At 35.1% G+C, this 17,852-nt stretch overlaps 1 protein-coding gene across 1 annotated transcript in view; it reads right to left on the reverse strand.

Moving 5' to 3' along the window:
• IFIH1 (interferon induced with helicase C domain 1) overlaps positions 1–17,852 on the reverse strand; it is a 58,176-nt gene that overhangs the window by 21,809 nt on the left and 18,515 nt on the right. The window contains exons 4-5 of the mRNA XM_038584667.1: positions 8,280–8,384; positions 2,478–2,698 (exon numbers count right to left, since the gene is read on the reverse strand). Of these exons, the coding sequence (XP_038440595.1) occupies positions 2,478–2,698; positions 8,280–8,384 (326 nt within the window). The remainder of the gene's footprint in view (positions 1–2,477; positions 2,699–8,279; positions 8,385–17,852) is intronic.

Below are 17,852 nucleotides of genomic sequence, written 5' to 3' on the forward strand. Positions count from 1 at the left end.
AATGAGGATAATTTAACATTTAAACATGGCTGCAAATGTGGATTTGCAAGAATCACCTCAATCCAATGAGATGAAAAATTCATGATGAGCATACAACATCGAGAGGAGGAATCATTATAAGAACAAGGTGCGTTAGATGCATACAAAAACCTGAGGCCTGCGAGGATCAATCAACATGCATAAGATGAAGAAATGAATATAAGTATTCGCATTTAGGCTCAAAAATTAACTGCACAAAAATAAGTTAAAAGAATTCTAGTTTAACAGATTTTCAGACAAAAAAGAAACTGAGGCTTTTAGTTTACAGCAAACTCCAGATGAATCTCTGGGTGCCAGCACCAGTGATAAATGCAAACCAGGTTGTGGGCTTAGAGTCACATCTCATCTCTCTTACAGTCTGCACTAATAACACCATATCTATAGTATTTTGCCCAACTCTGGACGCTGTACTTGAAGAAGGTCCTAAATAAATGAATCAAAAATTATGGGCACTCAGGATGATAAAAAATCTGGAAACCATGCTATATGAAAATTAGTTAAAGGAACTGGAATACTTATCCCAGGGAACAAAAGAGAAAAATGACTTAGTAGCCATATTGCTGTCTTCTCAATGTGAAGGGCAGTCACGAGGCAGGAGAATTCATACTTACTTTTTATAATCACACTGGAAAGAACTCTAACCAATGAGTGTGGATCCCAGAGAAACAGATTTTGTTAGGGCTTTTCCATCAGTGCCAGCTATTCAAAGAATGGATCAAGCTATCTTATTAAAAGCGGGACTTCCTGGGTATTCCAGCTTACTCAGCAGGGGTGAGAGAACCACACTGCGATGGATGAGAGCTGGATCCTGAAGTCCTCTTTCAGCTCTAAGAGTTTATGACCCTGGGGTCTGATAAGAGAAGGCAAGGAAGCAGATGAATCAAAAATATCTCCTAGGTGTTGAGGCTTCATGCTTTGGAGGAGGTGGTATAAGTAACAAAGAGATAGTTGAGGAGGGAAGGAGACCCTCAGGGAGGCAAATACAGTTTGAAGAAACTGCAGAATATTCAAATGGTTTCAGGAACTCCAGTTGAAGTACCTTCAAATCCAGTTAACTTTGTTCTTTTCTCTAAACCTGGCACTTAAGACCCTGTTTACTGGTTAAGGAGTTCCATTTAATCAGTCATGGAGGTGAGGAAGGAGGAGTGGGGGAAAGAACTAAAACTTACTGAGTCATTCGCAGGCTTAAGATAGACTAAATTTCAGAGCAACTATACTGGGTAGTATTATCTTGTTCATTTTACAGATGAGGAAACTAAAGTAAGGAGAAGTTAGGAATTTGTCCAAGGTCAAACTACTGGTGGGTAGAATTTGTATTCAGAGCTAGATTCCTTTTATTCCAAAAGATAATATCCTTAAGAAAGAGAATATGTGAAAGGATATTTCCAAATAAATTCTAATGTATCACTATTGTCACAAGAGAAATAAAACGGTTCTAATAGTAGGCATTCAAGTATAAAGAAGAGGTCTTTCGACTTAGCAGATACATTCAAAATGCATTTGGAACTACATGATAGAAATTATTCAGATCATATATTCTGAGCATGTTTCTTTGGTACTGAACGGCAGGTTGCAACTAAACCCTTTGGCATAATAGAAATCCAAGAATACAGAAAAGCTGTATAGCCCATTACTATATTTTTGGTAAAGGAAATGAGGAAAGTCTAGTTACTCTAAGTAATAGAAAAAAGACTATGTCTGACCATGCCAATGTATACTCAATTTTACTCCACAAAAGTAAAGATTAACCTGCCCAACATACAGATTTACAAGTTAATAAACTCATTTATCTGAATAAAGCTCAAATAACTAGATTTTATTTTACTGTGGAGATGACTTATACCTATTTATGAGGATCGGTCTTTAGATGTCCCAAAATATAAATTATTAGAGGAAAACTTCAGTTGCATTTCGGGTAACATCTATATAATAACTCTTAAAAGTTATCTATTTTCCTTTTTAACTTGATTTAGACCAGCCAAATATTCACTTAATTTTCTCTTTGTCTTCAAGCAAATGATATATATTCTGGTAAGAAGGACTTATGACCTTTGACTAAGGGTCAACAGCTAAAGAGATTCCAAAAGACAGTATCTGATCCTAGATTGCAGTACTATTTTGAAGTCATTCATGTCCATGTACATGATAATTTAAATTAGTGCCAGTTAACCTTAAAGAATATCTGGGTAAATGTATTTACACATAAATAACAGCTATTTGATTTATGCTCTGGTATTATGAAAAAATATTTTAAAAGCTAATAACTTAGATATTACATAAACCTGCAAAAACAGCAAAGATTTAAAATAAAATAAGTTACTTATTTTGATATTACTCTTAATTACATTAAATCTGTATTGTTATGTATGTAATTTTACAAATGCTTCAGAAAAATAAAGTAAAAATAAACACTGTTGTATTATGTGCTATTTGAATACCTTATTGACAAGGACTATGACTTTTCCAGGTTCAGATGCTTTTTTCTTCTTGTCCAAGTGATCCTTGGCAATGTAAACAGCCACTCTGGTTTTCCCACTCCCTGTAGGGAGGCATATAATGATATTTTTCCCCTCCAAGGCTGGTTGGGCGACTTCCATTTGGTAAGGCCTGAGATGCAGTTCTGGCTCAGGGGATGCTCTTTCTGCCACATTCTCTTCATCTGAAGGAAATTAAAAGGTAGAAAAATAAGGGAATGGGCAATAAAATAACTAAGGCTAGGAAATCCAAAACTGAATATAGGCTTCTCACAGTTTAAATTCCTTTTCATGTGTGGTTCAAACCAATCCATTTTTCTAGTTTCTGTACCAAATGGGCATCAGCTCTAGGCTGGCATTTGCAGGATACGACCCAGGCACTCCATCATGAAGGTGGCCTGGGGATGGAGGTGCAGAGGGAGTGAATTAACAGGATGGAGGACAGGAAGGGGAGGCAACATGGGAGAGTCCTTTCACAGTGTGGGCAAAGCCAGGGGAAATTGCAAAAAGGGCTGTGGTACAGAATTGACAGTAATGATTCTTAATGCATCAGACTTTCTAGTTCTTTGTTAAGCCCTTATGCCCTACTTGTGTCTTATCACCTACAATTCAAGGGGAACTGGGAAAGCAGGAGCCATAGTTCCGTACCACCTCCTCCCTTCTTTTTATTGCAGAGAAGATATTATAGCTGATGGAGCTTTCCCTTATTAGAAAAACTTTGACAATAAAGTATCCAAAAGCCAGCCTGTCTGTCTGTCTATCTATCTATCTATCTATCTATCTATCTATCTATCTATCATCTATCTATCTATCATCTATCTATCTCAAATATCTAAAATGGCAAAAACAATCCTATTTTTGCCATGTGAGGTAGCTGCTTTAAACAGAAGCCATATTTAGGGAGAAGGAGAAAATCTCCCATGCAAACTTTTAACTGATAGGTTTTCATTAAAAGATGAAAAGCAATTTTGTTGGTTTAAATTGAATTGTGACTAATTCTGGCATTTAGTTTTGAATTGTGATCTTTATCACTTTCTTATATGTATTCTCCACGCATCCATATTTTCCTGAAACTCAAAATGTGATATATTAAAAATCTTTCCAATTAACATAGATTCTTAAAGTTAAAATTCTCATAAAGTACTAACATACCCTAATTTTTTAAACTATAGAATAAAATTGTTAAAACATATCTCGGTTTAAATGTATTTTGTTTAAAAGTGATCATATTTATGTATAGGGAAAGAGATCATATTTTCCAGGGGAAAAAAGGTCTAAAAATGTATACTCTATCATGTGGAATGCAGTAAAATAAATATTATATCAATTTAAAACCCATCTTTTGCTTTATGCAATCGTAAGAAAAAATGAAATGACAGCATTTAGTACTTCATTACACATGAAGTATTCCTTCTCTTATCAATGATTGCAATAAAACTAAACTAATATAATCCCATTAACTTCACAAAAGTTGCTGATGATTCCATTTCAGCAACTGGGTGATTCTATTTAAATGGGTTTTAGCTTATTGCGATAGTACTATCTGCACAGGTAGGAAAATTCACACCAAATATCACTTAGTAAGAGTCAGTCATCTACTAACCTGGCAGGAAATTTGCCTTCTGTATGGATGAGTAAACAAAGCAATACATTTAAGTTATCATTGGATCATCTGCTGATTCATTTAATATGATTTTCAGGAAAAACCCATTTAAGATCACCAACATTTAAAGATACACATTTATAAGTTTGCTTTCCATGCTTGCTTTGAACTCTACAGCAATTGTAATAATTCATCTTCTATTATATTTATGCAAGGTTCAAATTTATTTAAGAATATCTTTACTTCTCTGCTATGTGGCTCTTATAATTTAAAAAATCCTAATATTCTACCTATATTATGAGAATTGATTACCCAACTTTTCCAAAAGAGCAAGAATATTTGCAATAAAGATATACTTTAAGTTGTGTTTAGCATCAAGATTCAGAAATTTACTTTTGCTAAGTTGATATTTAATTTAGGAAAGTCCTTAAAAGAGATTAGCAAATTATTCCCTTTAATTTCACTCTAGGTATATTTTTGCACGGATTTTAAAAAATAACAAAATTTGGCTTCCCTTGAAATAGTTACAAGTACCCCTTTAAATAATCAGTTTCCCTTTTGTTTTTCATGTTTACTACTGTATCCTTGGGTAACACAAATTAAAAAGAGAAACTTAGAGCAATTTTCTGTCTCTTTCCCAAGTAATCTAAAACTAAGTCAAATGAGTAAAACACTCATGCATTCTACATATTGCACTAATAGATATGAGTTAAGATGTTAAAAGGGCTATCATGTTCAAAATTTGATTCTAGAACCAAACTTATTTGTTTCACTGCCACCTAACTCATCATGTACTTCTAGTTCATTCTGCCCCAAATATTTATGGGGTACTTCTTTTTTTGTGTGTGTATTTTTTTATTAGAGTTCAATTTGTCGGCATATAGTATAACACCCAATGCTCATCCCCTTAGTGCCCATCACCCAGACACCCTGTCTCCCCGCCCACCTTCCCTTCCACCACCCCTTGTTCGTTTCCCAGAGTTAGGAGTCTCTCATGGTTTGACTCCTCTCTGATATTTCCCACTCATTTTCTCTCCTTTCTACGGAGTACTTCTTATATGCCATGTAGTCCCAGGCATATAGCCCTTGTCTTCAGGGACTTCAGAGCCTAAAATACTATACTGCTGCCACTAAAAAATATCTGGCTATTAGACAGGTAGCTCAATTAGCATCCATACTTTTGAGTCAAGTCCGGGAAACTTGATAGGTAGCCCCAAGTTTGAAAGACAAGCACAGAGTGAAAATGGGAAAAAAAATTAGAGTTGGATTCATTGTGAGAACAGCATCCAAAGAAGAGCTGGGTGAGTGCTAAATATTCAGCCTGATTCTTGCCTTATCACATCCTCTGACACAGGGATGGAAGAATTTATCCACATAAGCAATGAAAAGAGAATTTTCTCTTCTCTGTCACCAGAAGGAGAGAACTGGGCTGGTGTCAATGAGCTAGGAGCCAATTTCCTTTATAAAAGAAATGTTTGGGTTTTTGTTTGTTTGTTTTTTGTTTCTCTTTGGCTTGCTTTGAAAAGCAAAATCAATTACATGCAATAATGAATGTGGTATTTAAAATATGCACAAGCTTCGAATAACGTTGTGCCCTTCCCCTATAACAAATATTGGTTGAAGACCTTGAAATTATACGATACCATATAAATGGTCAAAAAATAAAATCAAATAGGACTTAAATAATAACATTTTATTGGAACTACACCATGTGGCACATTTCATTCTCACATTGATTTTGACAGCTGAGTTATTCTTGGAGAGAAAAGGTCTGTCACTGCATGTGTTTGAAATCGACAAAGTATTCCTTTACCTATAGTATGTAACTACAGAAAAACACGCCATTCCAGCTGGACAAATATTAATAGGTATTACCTCAAAATAGTAAGGAAACACTTTCTATATATCAGGCCAATGTGTATTGCCAAAAATATTGCCACTTTGTGAGATGCGGTATATCTCTATAAAAATGAGAGACAGAAAAACAAAAAAGCCTTCCACAGCATAATTAGAATATTTAAACTTTAAAAGCATCATTAATCATGTTTTACTATGATGTAATACTTCCACGAAGGGACATAATGTTATAGTATTGGGTCACATTCATGATCTTTATGTCCCATTATATAATTGGTGAAGGTGGAAAGGACATATGGGATAGAATCCCTTTTTGTCAACCTCAAAGTTTAAGATATTATCCCAAACACTGTAATGTTTTTCAGAAATTCAATATATGTTCACCAATTTGCAATTTATCTAATCCTTTTTTTTTTTGCATTGATTTCTACTTCGGTCTATATCATGTACCTGAGGGAAAGGAATTTCATAATTTTATAAATTCAGAATTTTACTACACACTGTGCAAAGTAATTCTCTGTTTCTAAGCACTGACCTCATCTAGACCATCAATGGGTGCCCTCTGAAAATGTGTTTGCCTTCAAATATATTTGCCTTTGAAAATGTATTTGCTTTTTAAAAGTAGGTTGCGTTCAGATTTATCACGTCTTTCATGCCACATTGAGGACTGAAAATCAGCAAATAGTTACATTTGCTAGCAGCTCTAAATAGACAAAATGCCCAGTACATAGAGCATGCCCATTAAATATTTATTGAAGGAATGAATATTGTTGAAAAGCCCTTACTAGACAAACAAAAATTAGGATGAGGTCCAGAAGCTTAAAACAACCATAAAGATGTTAAATATTAGCTAGAGCATAGTCTGAGTTCTAACATCAATAACATTTAATAGAAATGTTAATTATTAAATCTAACAACTGTATAACAAGTTTGGAAAAATCAAATATAAGCCACAGAAAAAAGCACAGGGCAATAAGTTAATAAACACTGAGTGCAGTGAACAGAAAATGAATTAACCTTTTAAAATCTTGGAAAGCTTTTAGGGCAGATGACCATTTTTATGTAAACGATGTTGTCCCTTTAGGATTCTCCTGACTAAATTTCTAGAAGTCTCCTGACAATGCGGGGGAATCTGAAGTTCACAATATTTTCCAAGTGTTTTCTACAACTCAATCACAGAACAAATGAGTAACAAGGTATTTTGTGTTTCCTAATTTGCCGGTTTCCTACTGATTCTTAGCTGGCCACGTTGCACAGCATTTTTTGTTCGTTTATAATCATTAATTTTAATCGTGAAATATTTCAAACACACAGAACAAATATAAGAAGGTGTATAACCGATATGCGAGGATCTATCAGCTCTTAGAAAATGTTAACATTCTAGTTCAGTAGCAATCACTGGAATTACACACTCAAACAACAGAAAGAGGCCATATGAAATCGACCATACTGACAGAATTTAGGCAATCCGGTAACAGGAAATATTGCTGAAGTGTGGGGTTGGGAGGAGGCCCTCTCATTTACTGCTGGTGTGCTATCCAACTAATAGAGCATTAGGGAAACACCTAATAAAGTTCTCATTTAGTGACAGAAATAATTTTGGAAGCTCTACTTTTATGCCAGAGATATTTAGACAATTGAATCTCTTTTAACTACATGTGTAATTTTTAGTTTTTCATTTTAAAAGGACTCTTGTTAACCGGGTGACGGGCAGTAAGGAGGGCATGTGATGGAATGAGCACCGGGTGTTATAGGCAACTCAATGAATCACTGAACTGTACCTATGCTATATGTCAATTAATTGAATTTAAATAAAAGGATATTTTAAAAAATAAATAAATAATAAAAGGACTCTTGTTACCTGTGGTTAATCTAGAGTCACAATTATCTTATTGATAGTATTAACTTTTTATTTAAAATGTATTTTAGTTTAAAAAAAATTAAAAAGTAGGGTTTGGGAACACATGTTCCAAACTGAATACATAATTTAAATGCAGTCAAATTAAGAAACAGATAGCATAAATAAAATAGATGACCTGATTCTATGGAATGTGGAATATGCATATTCTTATCTACACCAAAAAGATAAGTACTAGATCAAAAATTAGAGAGCTTGATTCTAAGACTTTTATAAGTTGTACTTTTAAAGAAAGTGAATGGCAAAGTTCCAAAACCACTTCAACTGTAGAAAAGAATTGCTTTAATTGCATAAATACATTAGGGAGGGTATGAACAGCCCCCATGCTTTCCACTATATGGCGTCTTATTTCACACTTTTTAAGGTTTACACAACAGTTAGGCAGTACCTGAATCACTTCCCATGGTGCCTGAATCACTGCCCATGTTGCTGTTATGTCCAAGACTTTCATCTAAGCAGCTGACACTTCCTTCTGCCAAACTTGTGTCTGATTCTGCAAAGGAAAACATTTTAAAATATTTTTAAAATATTTCTGAGAATAAACGTATTTTAACTGCACACCTCTACAGCACACAGTACATACAGTTCAATGCAAGTGGAAAAGGCACACCCAGACAATTGTGAATAAAAGGTAAGAGTTTCTGGCAAGCCACAATTAAAAACTCTACTATGGAAGAGCAGCTGGCGGGTAGTGAATCAAACATATACACCTACTTGAAGTATCGTACATCTGATATGAGAGCAAACACAAACTTGTAAACATTGATGACTTTGGTTGTCCCCCCACGTGGAGATTTTGTCCAAGAAAAGAAAATCTAGGCTTGATAATGGCACTGAAACAGAAAGTATTATATAGTAACCACTGAGTTATTTTAACACAATATGGTAGGGAATTAATAAGGTTTAAAAAATTATTAAAGTACACAGTTCTATTGATTGGTTATGAAAATAACAGTTCAGTGATAAACATAACTTTAAAATCTCAAAGAATGTGCTCAAAAAGAATCTCATTAAAGCCTGGCATTGCAGTTGTACTGGAAGCTTATATGAGGTTGGAAATAAACGTCTTCCTTTACTACAATTAAATTAAGCTTCCATCAAAAAGTTACGGTTAAGATGAATGGCAAGAGCGTTCCCTTAACTTGTGAATCCCGACGTTTGGTTTTCAGTACTCAGTATCAATGCCTTTTGAAAGTCTTTTTTTTCCCTCTAGGGAAGACTTCCCTCTTTACAATTTATTGCCAAGGACTTATGCAATCTTATCCACAAGGATCAGAACTATCGTGAAACTGGTAAACGTAAATGAAAGATGGCAACAAATGTCGGCTCTGGAATCAGGACTTGTGAAATTTGCTGTTGAGGTTGCTCTGAGCCTGGCTGGCCCTTATTTAAAATGGGGATAGTACAATTCACCTCCTAGAATTTGATAGCCATTAAATGATATTAGGTACAATAAGCTCTTAGCACTGTTGCTTAACTGCTGATGACTGGAAAATGAAATAAAAATTAGGTCGTTGGCATATTATGAGGGTAGGAGTTCCATTAAATAATGTTCTTCCTACAATTAATGACATTTCATAATGTTTATACTTGTTTCAGAATTCTCATTTCATGCTCAAGCTCCCAAACTCACTGAATAAATTACATGAAGGTAGCCTTGAGCTACTTAAAACTAATCTGAGTGTCACACATTTAGGGCTAGAAATAGAAATGGTTGAAAAATGCACATAGTATATTATCAATAAAACTTCTCTGGAAAAAGACAGTGTACAGCTCCTCAAAACTACAAGTATCTTCTTTTTCCTTAACCACTTGTTTTTTTTAAGTGGGTTCCTTGAGGTGTAATATACATACTGCAAAAATCACTCTTTTTAGGTTGTTCTCTTAGGTAGGTTTGGTTTGGTGAGTCTGACAAATATATGCAGTTTTGCAACCACCATCACAAACAAGATTTTCTTGTCACCTCGGAAGTCTGCTCAAGCTCCTTTGGTGTCATTTCTCTTCTGCTGTCCCCCAGGGGTCCCTGATTTGGTTTCTGTCCCTATGGTTTGGCCTTCTCCAGAATGTCTCATAAATGGATCCACACAGTTGTAGCCTCTGTTAGACTTCTTTAACATAGCATAAGATGTTCGAGATGCATCCACGTTGTTTATATCAGGAACATTCCTTTTTATTGCTGACTAGTACTCCGGGAGCATCTGCAACATCTGTGACATCTCCCTTCCAACTTGGATAAGCCTAGTCAGCGGGAAATATAACGTAATCATAGCCAATGCTGATCAAACATGTATGGATGGCATCTTTCTTAAAAGTTAAGAGAAAGCTGATAAGAAATTTGTAGAAAAATTCTCAATGGACATACATACTGTTTAAGTATATTAGCACAACATAAATATACTAATGTGAAAATACTGTGCCTACCAGTTGTCATAGATTAGCTTTCAAACTCAGATTTGAGGAATCCCTTATGATCACACGGGAAAACCTGTATATCTCACTGAGAGATTTTAAATATGGCACTTTGCAATTCCCAGAGGTATGCCTTGTTAGAAGCTTAGAGGCGAGTGTGGGATAGAACTGTCAAGTAGAAGAGCGTTTTGGGCAGATGTACTGATGAAAAGAGAATATGATTTATAAGGAAAAGGCAAGGTGTAAAATGAGATGGAGAAAATGTCATTGCAAGGATAATTCTAGATCTAGAAATATAGACTAAGACTCCTGAAGCAAAAAAAAAGTAAATTTTGACATGCGTTTCATTTGTTTTAAATATGGTATTAGAACTGAAGATAATACTAAAAATACTAAAAAATACTGATAAGTATTATCTAAAATCCAACCCTGTATCTTTAAGTTTCCTACTATCCATAACACAAGTGGAAATTATACTTGATTTTCGTTGCATTTTCTAACCACTAGCAGTTAACCAACAATCTTAAAACTACTTTGTATATATGTAAAATCGAGGTTTTCTCCATGCTTTGTTTTAACATAGATAAGTTTAGGGGAGCTAATTTAGTGCAATGTGCATGATTAATTTATAAATAATAAAGAAAGTTGTTACCAAAAATAGGGTATTATTAATTAAGTTTATTATATGGATTATTTTGGTCTTACAAACAAATCTGCAATGTGTCGGGAAGACACTGGGCTCAGTGCCTTCACAGATGTATATTACACTTTAAACCTCAACATCCTATGTGGTAGATACTCATTATCACCTCAGTTTTACAGTTGAAAAAACAAGGCCCAGAGAAGTTAAATGATTTATCCTGATCACACAGCTAGAATGGGGCCCAGCTAGGAGTCCTCATCTTCTGAATCCAAGCCTGGTATTCTGGTGCTTTTTATTTGATACAAATCACGGCTGATGATTTGTGTGAAGCTTTATAAACAAGCAAACAATCCTATATCCAAGTGTTAAGTGAAATGAAAGTTGATTATTGTTGTCGTTGTTTAAAAGCATATAGTCATTTTCATGGTAATGTCAAATTCTCTATCAATCTTGAAACAGTTTATCTCCCAAGGGGGAAAAAAAAAAGTAGAGAGATTTTATTATTTTGCTAACATTTCTGATTTCGTCGATAGACTTTTGTTTACTTTACATTTAAACATCCACATTTATTTTGAAATTTACTTTTTTGCATGCAAATAAAAGAGGAGCTCTTCCATCCTTGTTAAACAAAATTAATTGGAATAATTCTGCTAGAGATAATTATGAAAATGAAAGTGAATATATAGAGGTCTATTTCTTTGTCATTTTGAGGATATATAAAATCTCCACTTTCTCAACACAAAAATAATTTTGTTTCCTAGGCAGCGAATTCTTATGCATTTCATATAATTTCTTTTATTTCATAGAAAGAGAAGTACTAAAGGAAATAACTTTAATAATAAAAGAAAATATATTGAATCTCCCATAACATTAAGAATGTCTTTCCCAGAGATTTTCTTCCTACATTCACTTAAAGAAACTATGTTTAAAAAAATCACACAAACACACATACACATGAAGTCAGATCAAGTGGTTCTATGATGCCAAAATTAATCCAAGCTATAAGTTTATAAGCCAAGAATTCCTGCAACTGATTTATATAGTATTATTTTGTTTCATTCCTTGTACTTTTTCACAGTATGTCAATCTGGACTTACATCCTGATGAACAAAGTCATGTCTATGATTTTAAAATAGATCAGATAAAATAGTCAATTGAAGGCAGCGTGTTGCCATGAAAAGAACATTGTGCCATGGAGTCAAACAGATCGGTCTCCAGACCTGAGCTCAGCCACTGCTAACAAATGACTTAGCCTTTGTTTTCCTAAAATTTTTAAAATATAGACAGTAGTTTCTACTTTCTCATTTATTTTGAGAATGATTCCGTTAGATAGAGGAAATGAATCTTGAAGAGAAACAAATCTTAAATTCTCATGAAGTTGCTACTTAAATGGGCTTTGAATATTGGAGTTATATTATATAATAAGTTTAGTTAACTTTTATATAGGTGTCATTTCCTCTTGGGAAAATACCAAAGCTGGCTACAAAATAGATTAGAAAATGCTGGTAATTTCTGTTTAAAAAAAAAAAAAAAAAAGCAGTTATTTATATCAAACTCTTTTGGAATGAAGGAAAACGATACTCATCCAATTAAAAGATAGGATTTTCTGTAATAATTTTGTAAACAGCACAAAAAAAGAACAGTTCTGCGTACAATGATAGTGTCTAAGACCAGTCCATTAGCCATGGGAAAAATGCCTCATTTTTCAATCACAACTTGAATCTTTCACTAATAAGACAGAAATATTAACAGAATCTGAGAAATTTCACATTTAACATCTTCTAGACTTTAAATACTTTAAAATATTTTTAAACCATTTAGAAACCAAAAATATTGAAGTTAAAAAAATTCAAATGAAAAAAAAAAAAACCAACCTCTTGGTGGAAGGCCTTTTTAGATCTATTTCAATGTAAAGTATGCCCTCTGCTGGAAAATGCTATTATAACAATTAGTTGGTAAATACATTGTTTATTCAACCTAAGGGTTAAGTCTCATTAGGTCAGATTACAAATTGGTTCTTCCTTCTATTCCTGCCAGGTAATGTCCCTCCTATTTTCAGCCTAGATATATTTCTCACTCCACAGAATATTTCTTCTTTTTCACCCTTTGCCTCAGGCTGTCATACATTCTCTTTGCGGAAAAGTGGTTTTGCATTAGAGCAGGAAGCAGCGCAAGTGGCCAGGGCCCCTGAGGACGTTGAGAAAGAAGGACACCAGCAGATCCCATTCACCAGAGACGTAGTGCTTCCAAGGTCTGCCAATGGTCTAATTTCACTTGTCACGGTACTTGCATGTTTTTTTCTAGTTCTGACCTTGTAATGCATTTTAGCTTCACATATTTAGCAATTCCCTTTGCCTGGTTTCATAATCCCCACAGTCTGGAATGTAGACAACTATCCCTGAAGAGTCAAACATGTGTGCACGTATGGGCACACCCACAAAGACTTCAGAGGCTTCCTAAGTGTGCTTACTTCCCTACTACTAATACTGTTTCTTCCTGTCTTTCTTTCTTTAGGTCCTATCTTTTTCAACAGCTCTTATTGATACTTGAAAATGAACAACACTTGAGTATTGTCCGTATGGAAAAAGCAGGCTTCTTGTGAGGAGTACATTTGGGACTAAGATGCATCTTGATCACCCTCTTTCTTTTCCCTTCCTCCTCTCCTGTCTCATTGAGATATACTAGCCAAGCTCTTCAAGACCACCAATAAAGTTATTCTGGAATCTTCTCCTACTGTGGGTTCCTTTGAATCTTTCTGTGCTTTTCTGTGGGCTCCTATAATTGGATCAGACACATTGCTAAGACCTCTTGTCTTTTTTTTTTTTCTGAAATGCAAAGTATCCTAACACTCAAACACTCCTTTTCTTTTGAAATAACTTATCCTTAATCTTTTTTGAGAGGAAATAGATGACTTTTATTTTCAGCTCTATGTATATGGATTTGTGCGTGTGCGCGCGCGCACACACACACACACGCTCACATTTTGGTCTGTCAGATTCTGCTCTCTGTGCCAGGGAACATGTGTTCCCGCAGAATGGAGAGAAGCCACCTCCACCCACCTTGCATATTCTCTCCTGGATCCAAGCTTCTAGGAAATGAGTTCCCCAAAGAGAAAAAACTCTCCTAGAGCCACAGGCCCACATGGCTATCCATGGAGCTCCTTGCTCCTGTTTATAGAATTTATACTGCTGAAATGTTTCAGTCAGAATTAAATTTGAATTGTGTGTAAGTAATAGTGTTGGCTTACATTGTATCATGTATACCCTTTAGCCTTTGGACTTGGGTCTCCATATTTAAAAATAGTTATTAAAATACAGGGTTGTGGGGATAACCATGCCTACTAGAGTGTCCCATTCATTCACTGCCAGTCAGTAACAGAGGCAAAAAAGGCCCAGAGTAAATCAGTTATGAGTGAAAAGCCAGATGACCACATGGGAAGTAAGTCTTGGAAGTAACAAGGGTTAGTGACGGCAAGATAGAAGATGAATTGGAAACTTCTTTGCCTGGTAAGCACCCCGCAGGAAGAGCTATTCAAGTTAAGCAGGCTTAAAGCAAATGTGAGAAAAGTATGGGGAGAGATGCATCTAAGAGTGTCCTGGTAAATGCTCAATGGTGGGCTCTTTGAGGAAAAAAAATAATAAAACAAGACATGATTTAAAGTGTCTGCTAATTTCCATGGTGTAAATATTCCCGCCAGGGTGGATTTCAAGCTACCAGCGTGATGTCACAGAGTGGAGCTGAGAAGAGATGTGTGCATTTGGCTCTGGCAAGCCAGTGGAAGCCAGTTCCAGCTCCCCACAGTATGCATTCCTCCTATGAAGGACTCTCCTACAGTCATTATCTGACATGATCGGATACGCATTGTGCTCGTATTTCATAATTGTCCAAACAATGAATGATAAACTTGGAAGAGTATTTTTTCCATAGGGAAATCATTTATAAAAACCACAGAAAAACCAATTAACTCTCATCGATCTGAGAAGTCTTATCTCCTACCACCTCCCTCCCCCAAATCAAACTATTCATCTACACACATTTTTTTTTGTATCATTTTGCTGTGTTTGCTACAGCTGGATTTTGATGTATTTATTATAGTTGGATTCATTTTGTAGAGACTTTATTTTTCAGAGCAGTTTCAAGTTCATAGCAAAACTGAGTATAAGTACGGAGACTTTCCATAAAAGGCCTGCTCCCACATATGCAGAGCCCCCCCTCATTAACACTCCCGCCCTAAACATATTTTGAATTTTCCTACACCTACTCACTTGCCTATACTGCCCATGTGGTCGAAAATGCTGCCTTGACACCACCGTGCACAGATCCAACACAGAACCGGATGAACGGATGTCTCGGATTCCTCCTGAGGGGAGGCTGTCTCTATGTCTTCCTTCCTTACCAAGTCTTCCCTCCTTATCTGTTAACACTTTCTCTTTCATTCTGGGTAGATGATTGGGTTATAAACTCCTTGAGGGTAAGGGCAATACCCTGGTACTTGGTTCTCTCTATAATAAGACCTGCCCAACTCACTCTCTGGCTTCTAGTGCTCATTCACATGCCAAAATAGAGAAGGTAAGGCCTAGGCATCAAATCAAAATTAAAATTGTTGCCTTTGTTAAAAAAGGTGCTTAAAAAAAAAAAAAAAAAAGGCTTTAGGCTTGTAGCCATAAAAGGATGTCATGAAAATAAAGGCAGCATGTGTTAGCTGTATACCCAGGAGATTCTTTCTGTCAAAATACCTATGCCCTTAATCCTGAGAGATGAACAATAACCCTCACAGAACTATTAAGCAAGTGGAAGTCATATAACTAACCTAGATGGTAGGTTTCTTCGAATAAAATACAAACCTACATAAAACATCAGCCGACGCTGACTTCAGCATATCTTTCTTTCTCTTGTCATCTTTCTCTCTCTCTTTTTCTTTCTCAGATCAAATTAATATTTGCCTTTTGGATTGCCTCAGTAGCATTTCTAGTTCCCAATAATTAATGTAACTAAAATTAGCAAAATATAGAAGTAAAGGGAGTAAAGGACCTGAAAATCTAACTAATCCTGTAATAGTCTGGGTAATTCTGACATAACCTTATCGTATGCTGCTATATCAATTATCTTTCCCACGAAGGTCTCAAGTGCTATATGGTATTTTTTTTTTCTAGAGATTCTAAAAATCTCTAAATTTCTAGAGGCTGGTGCCATAAAACATTATTCTGGTCCTCAAGTGCAAGGATAAATTTTGTGGCATTTTTACAGAAATTAGTATAGACCAAATCTAAGATTGGACTTTGGTCTATAAAAAGGCAAAACAAAACAACAACAAAAAAAGTGCTATAACAGATTGGGCCAGGGAGAAGGAGGCTGTTTTATAAAGGTCAATTTTTAAACCCCTCCTACAGAACATGATCTATGCAAAATATATCCACAATATATTCCAAAGCATAATGTCACCGGATAAACCTAAGGAGTGGAACATATGGGGGAATATGAAAAAGAAGGTATTAAAGTCTGAAAACAAGCAGGTTGGTAAGCTCATTAGCTGGGGTGGAATTTTAAAATCTTCACGTGAACGAATATATAAATCAAAATATACACATGCATTCACAGTCATGCGCACTGTATATTCACACATGGCACACTCTACAGTTACATTAGAACCTTCCACCCTGAACAGTGAATTCCATTCTCTTTATAATGTAAAAGCGCCCTCTGCTGGCCAACCTGAGGTACTTGCATTTTCTAGTTTCATAACAGGAAGATACAGCAGAGAACGATAAAAGAAGTCTGGGAGATTTTATGCGAAACTCTGCATAAAAGTAAGTTCATTATAAATACAAATTTTACTTTGTTTGGATCTCATCTGATTTACTTTTATTACAAGACATTAATTCCTAAAATAGCCTACTGTCAAAGAACTACTTGTTCTGAGAAAGCAGTAATAGCAGATTACTAAATTAAAAATGATTGTACAATCAATTTTACTGTAAGCCTATAGAATTAAAATAATCCAGATAACTTTGTGATTAAAAGGTTTTCAACATAAGAAAATGAATGTGTCCCCCTGATGTCTTCTGGGGTGGTGTGGTATGGAGAAACAGCACAGACCAATGTTTTCTTGTTAAAGAGATGGCCAGTGACTTTAGAAAGCAGAATTACAACATGTAGCATTAAAATTCTACTAATAGTCTGAGAATTATTCAAATAGCCTATAGAAATTATTGTGTTAATTTGGAACAAGGCAAATTTTAAAAACTGGTGAATCTTCATTATTAACCACCTTTTAATGGGAAGTAGTTGAAGGAGGAAGGAAGAAAAATGCCAGTCCCCAATGGGAGGCATGACAAAATGACTCTCCAGAGCCACCTACTAGGGAATCCTGATCTATCACCCCGAGGGGGAAGGAGAAATGTGATTAAAATTGGTTTCAGAGTGGGCTACTGTTATTGTGGCAGTGTATCTTGCCCATCAGGTGTGTTGAGGAGTAAAAAGGGCTAAAAAAACAACATATAAGGAATCTTTCCATTGAAACTATAAATAATTACCATTTGTATGCACCACGACTATTATGCACTGAAAAAAATATTTTAGAAACTGGTTCAGAAATAAAAATTAGAGGAGTCAATTTAAAATTAGAAATAATTCGAGTCACATTTTTTTCTTTCTGCATATGAAAATTCATATTTATAGAACGTGTGCAGCTTAAGCAAGAAGTTTCTTTCAATGCTACTTTGGTAGCATTGACTATATTTGAGCTGTATATGAAATCTTCACTCTATATATTAGAATTCAAAATAAAGATTATACATTGTCAATACTGGCAAGACACACAAAACAAAATTATGCAAATGCATATTGCAGACTATGGGATGTTTTCCTCTTTATTTTGATTGTTAATTCTATGAAAGGATGCCAGCAGAG

Source organism: Canis lupus, chromosome 36 (genome assembly GCF_011100685.1).
Source record: "Canis lupus familiaris isolate Mischka breed German Shepherd chromosome 36, alternate assembly UU_Cfam_GSD_1.0, whole genome shotgun sequence".
NCBI lineage: Eukaryota > Metazoa > Chordata > Mammalia > Carnivora > Canidae > Canis > Canis lupus.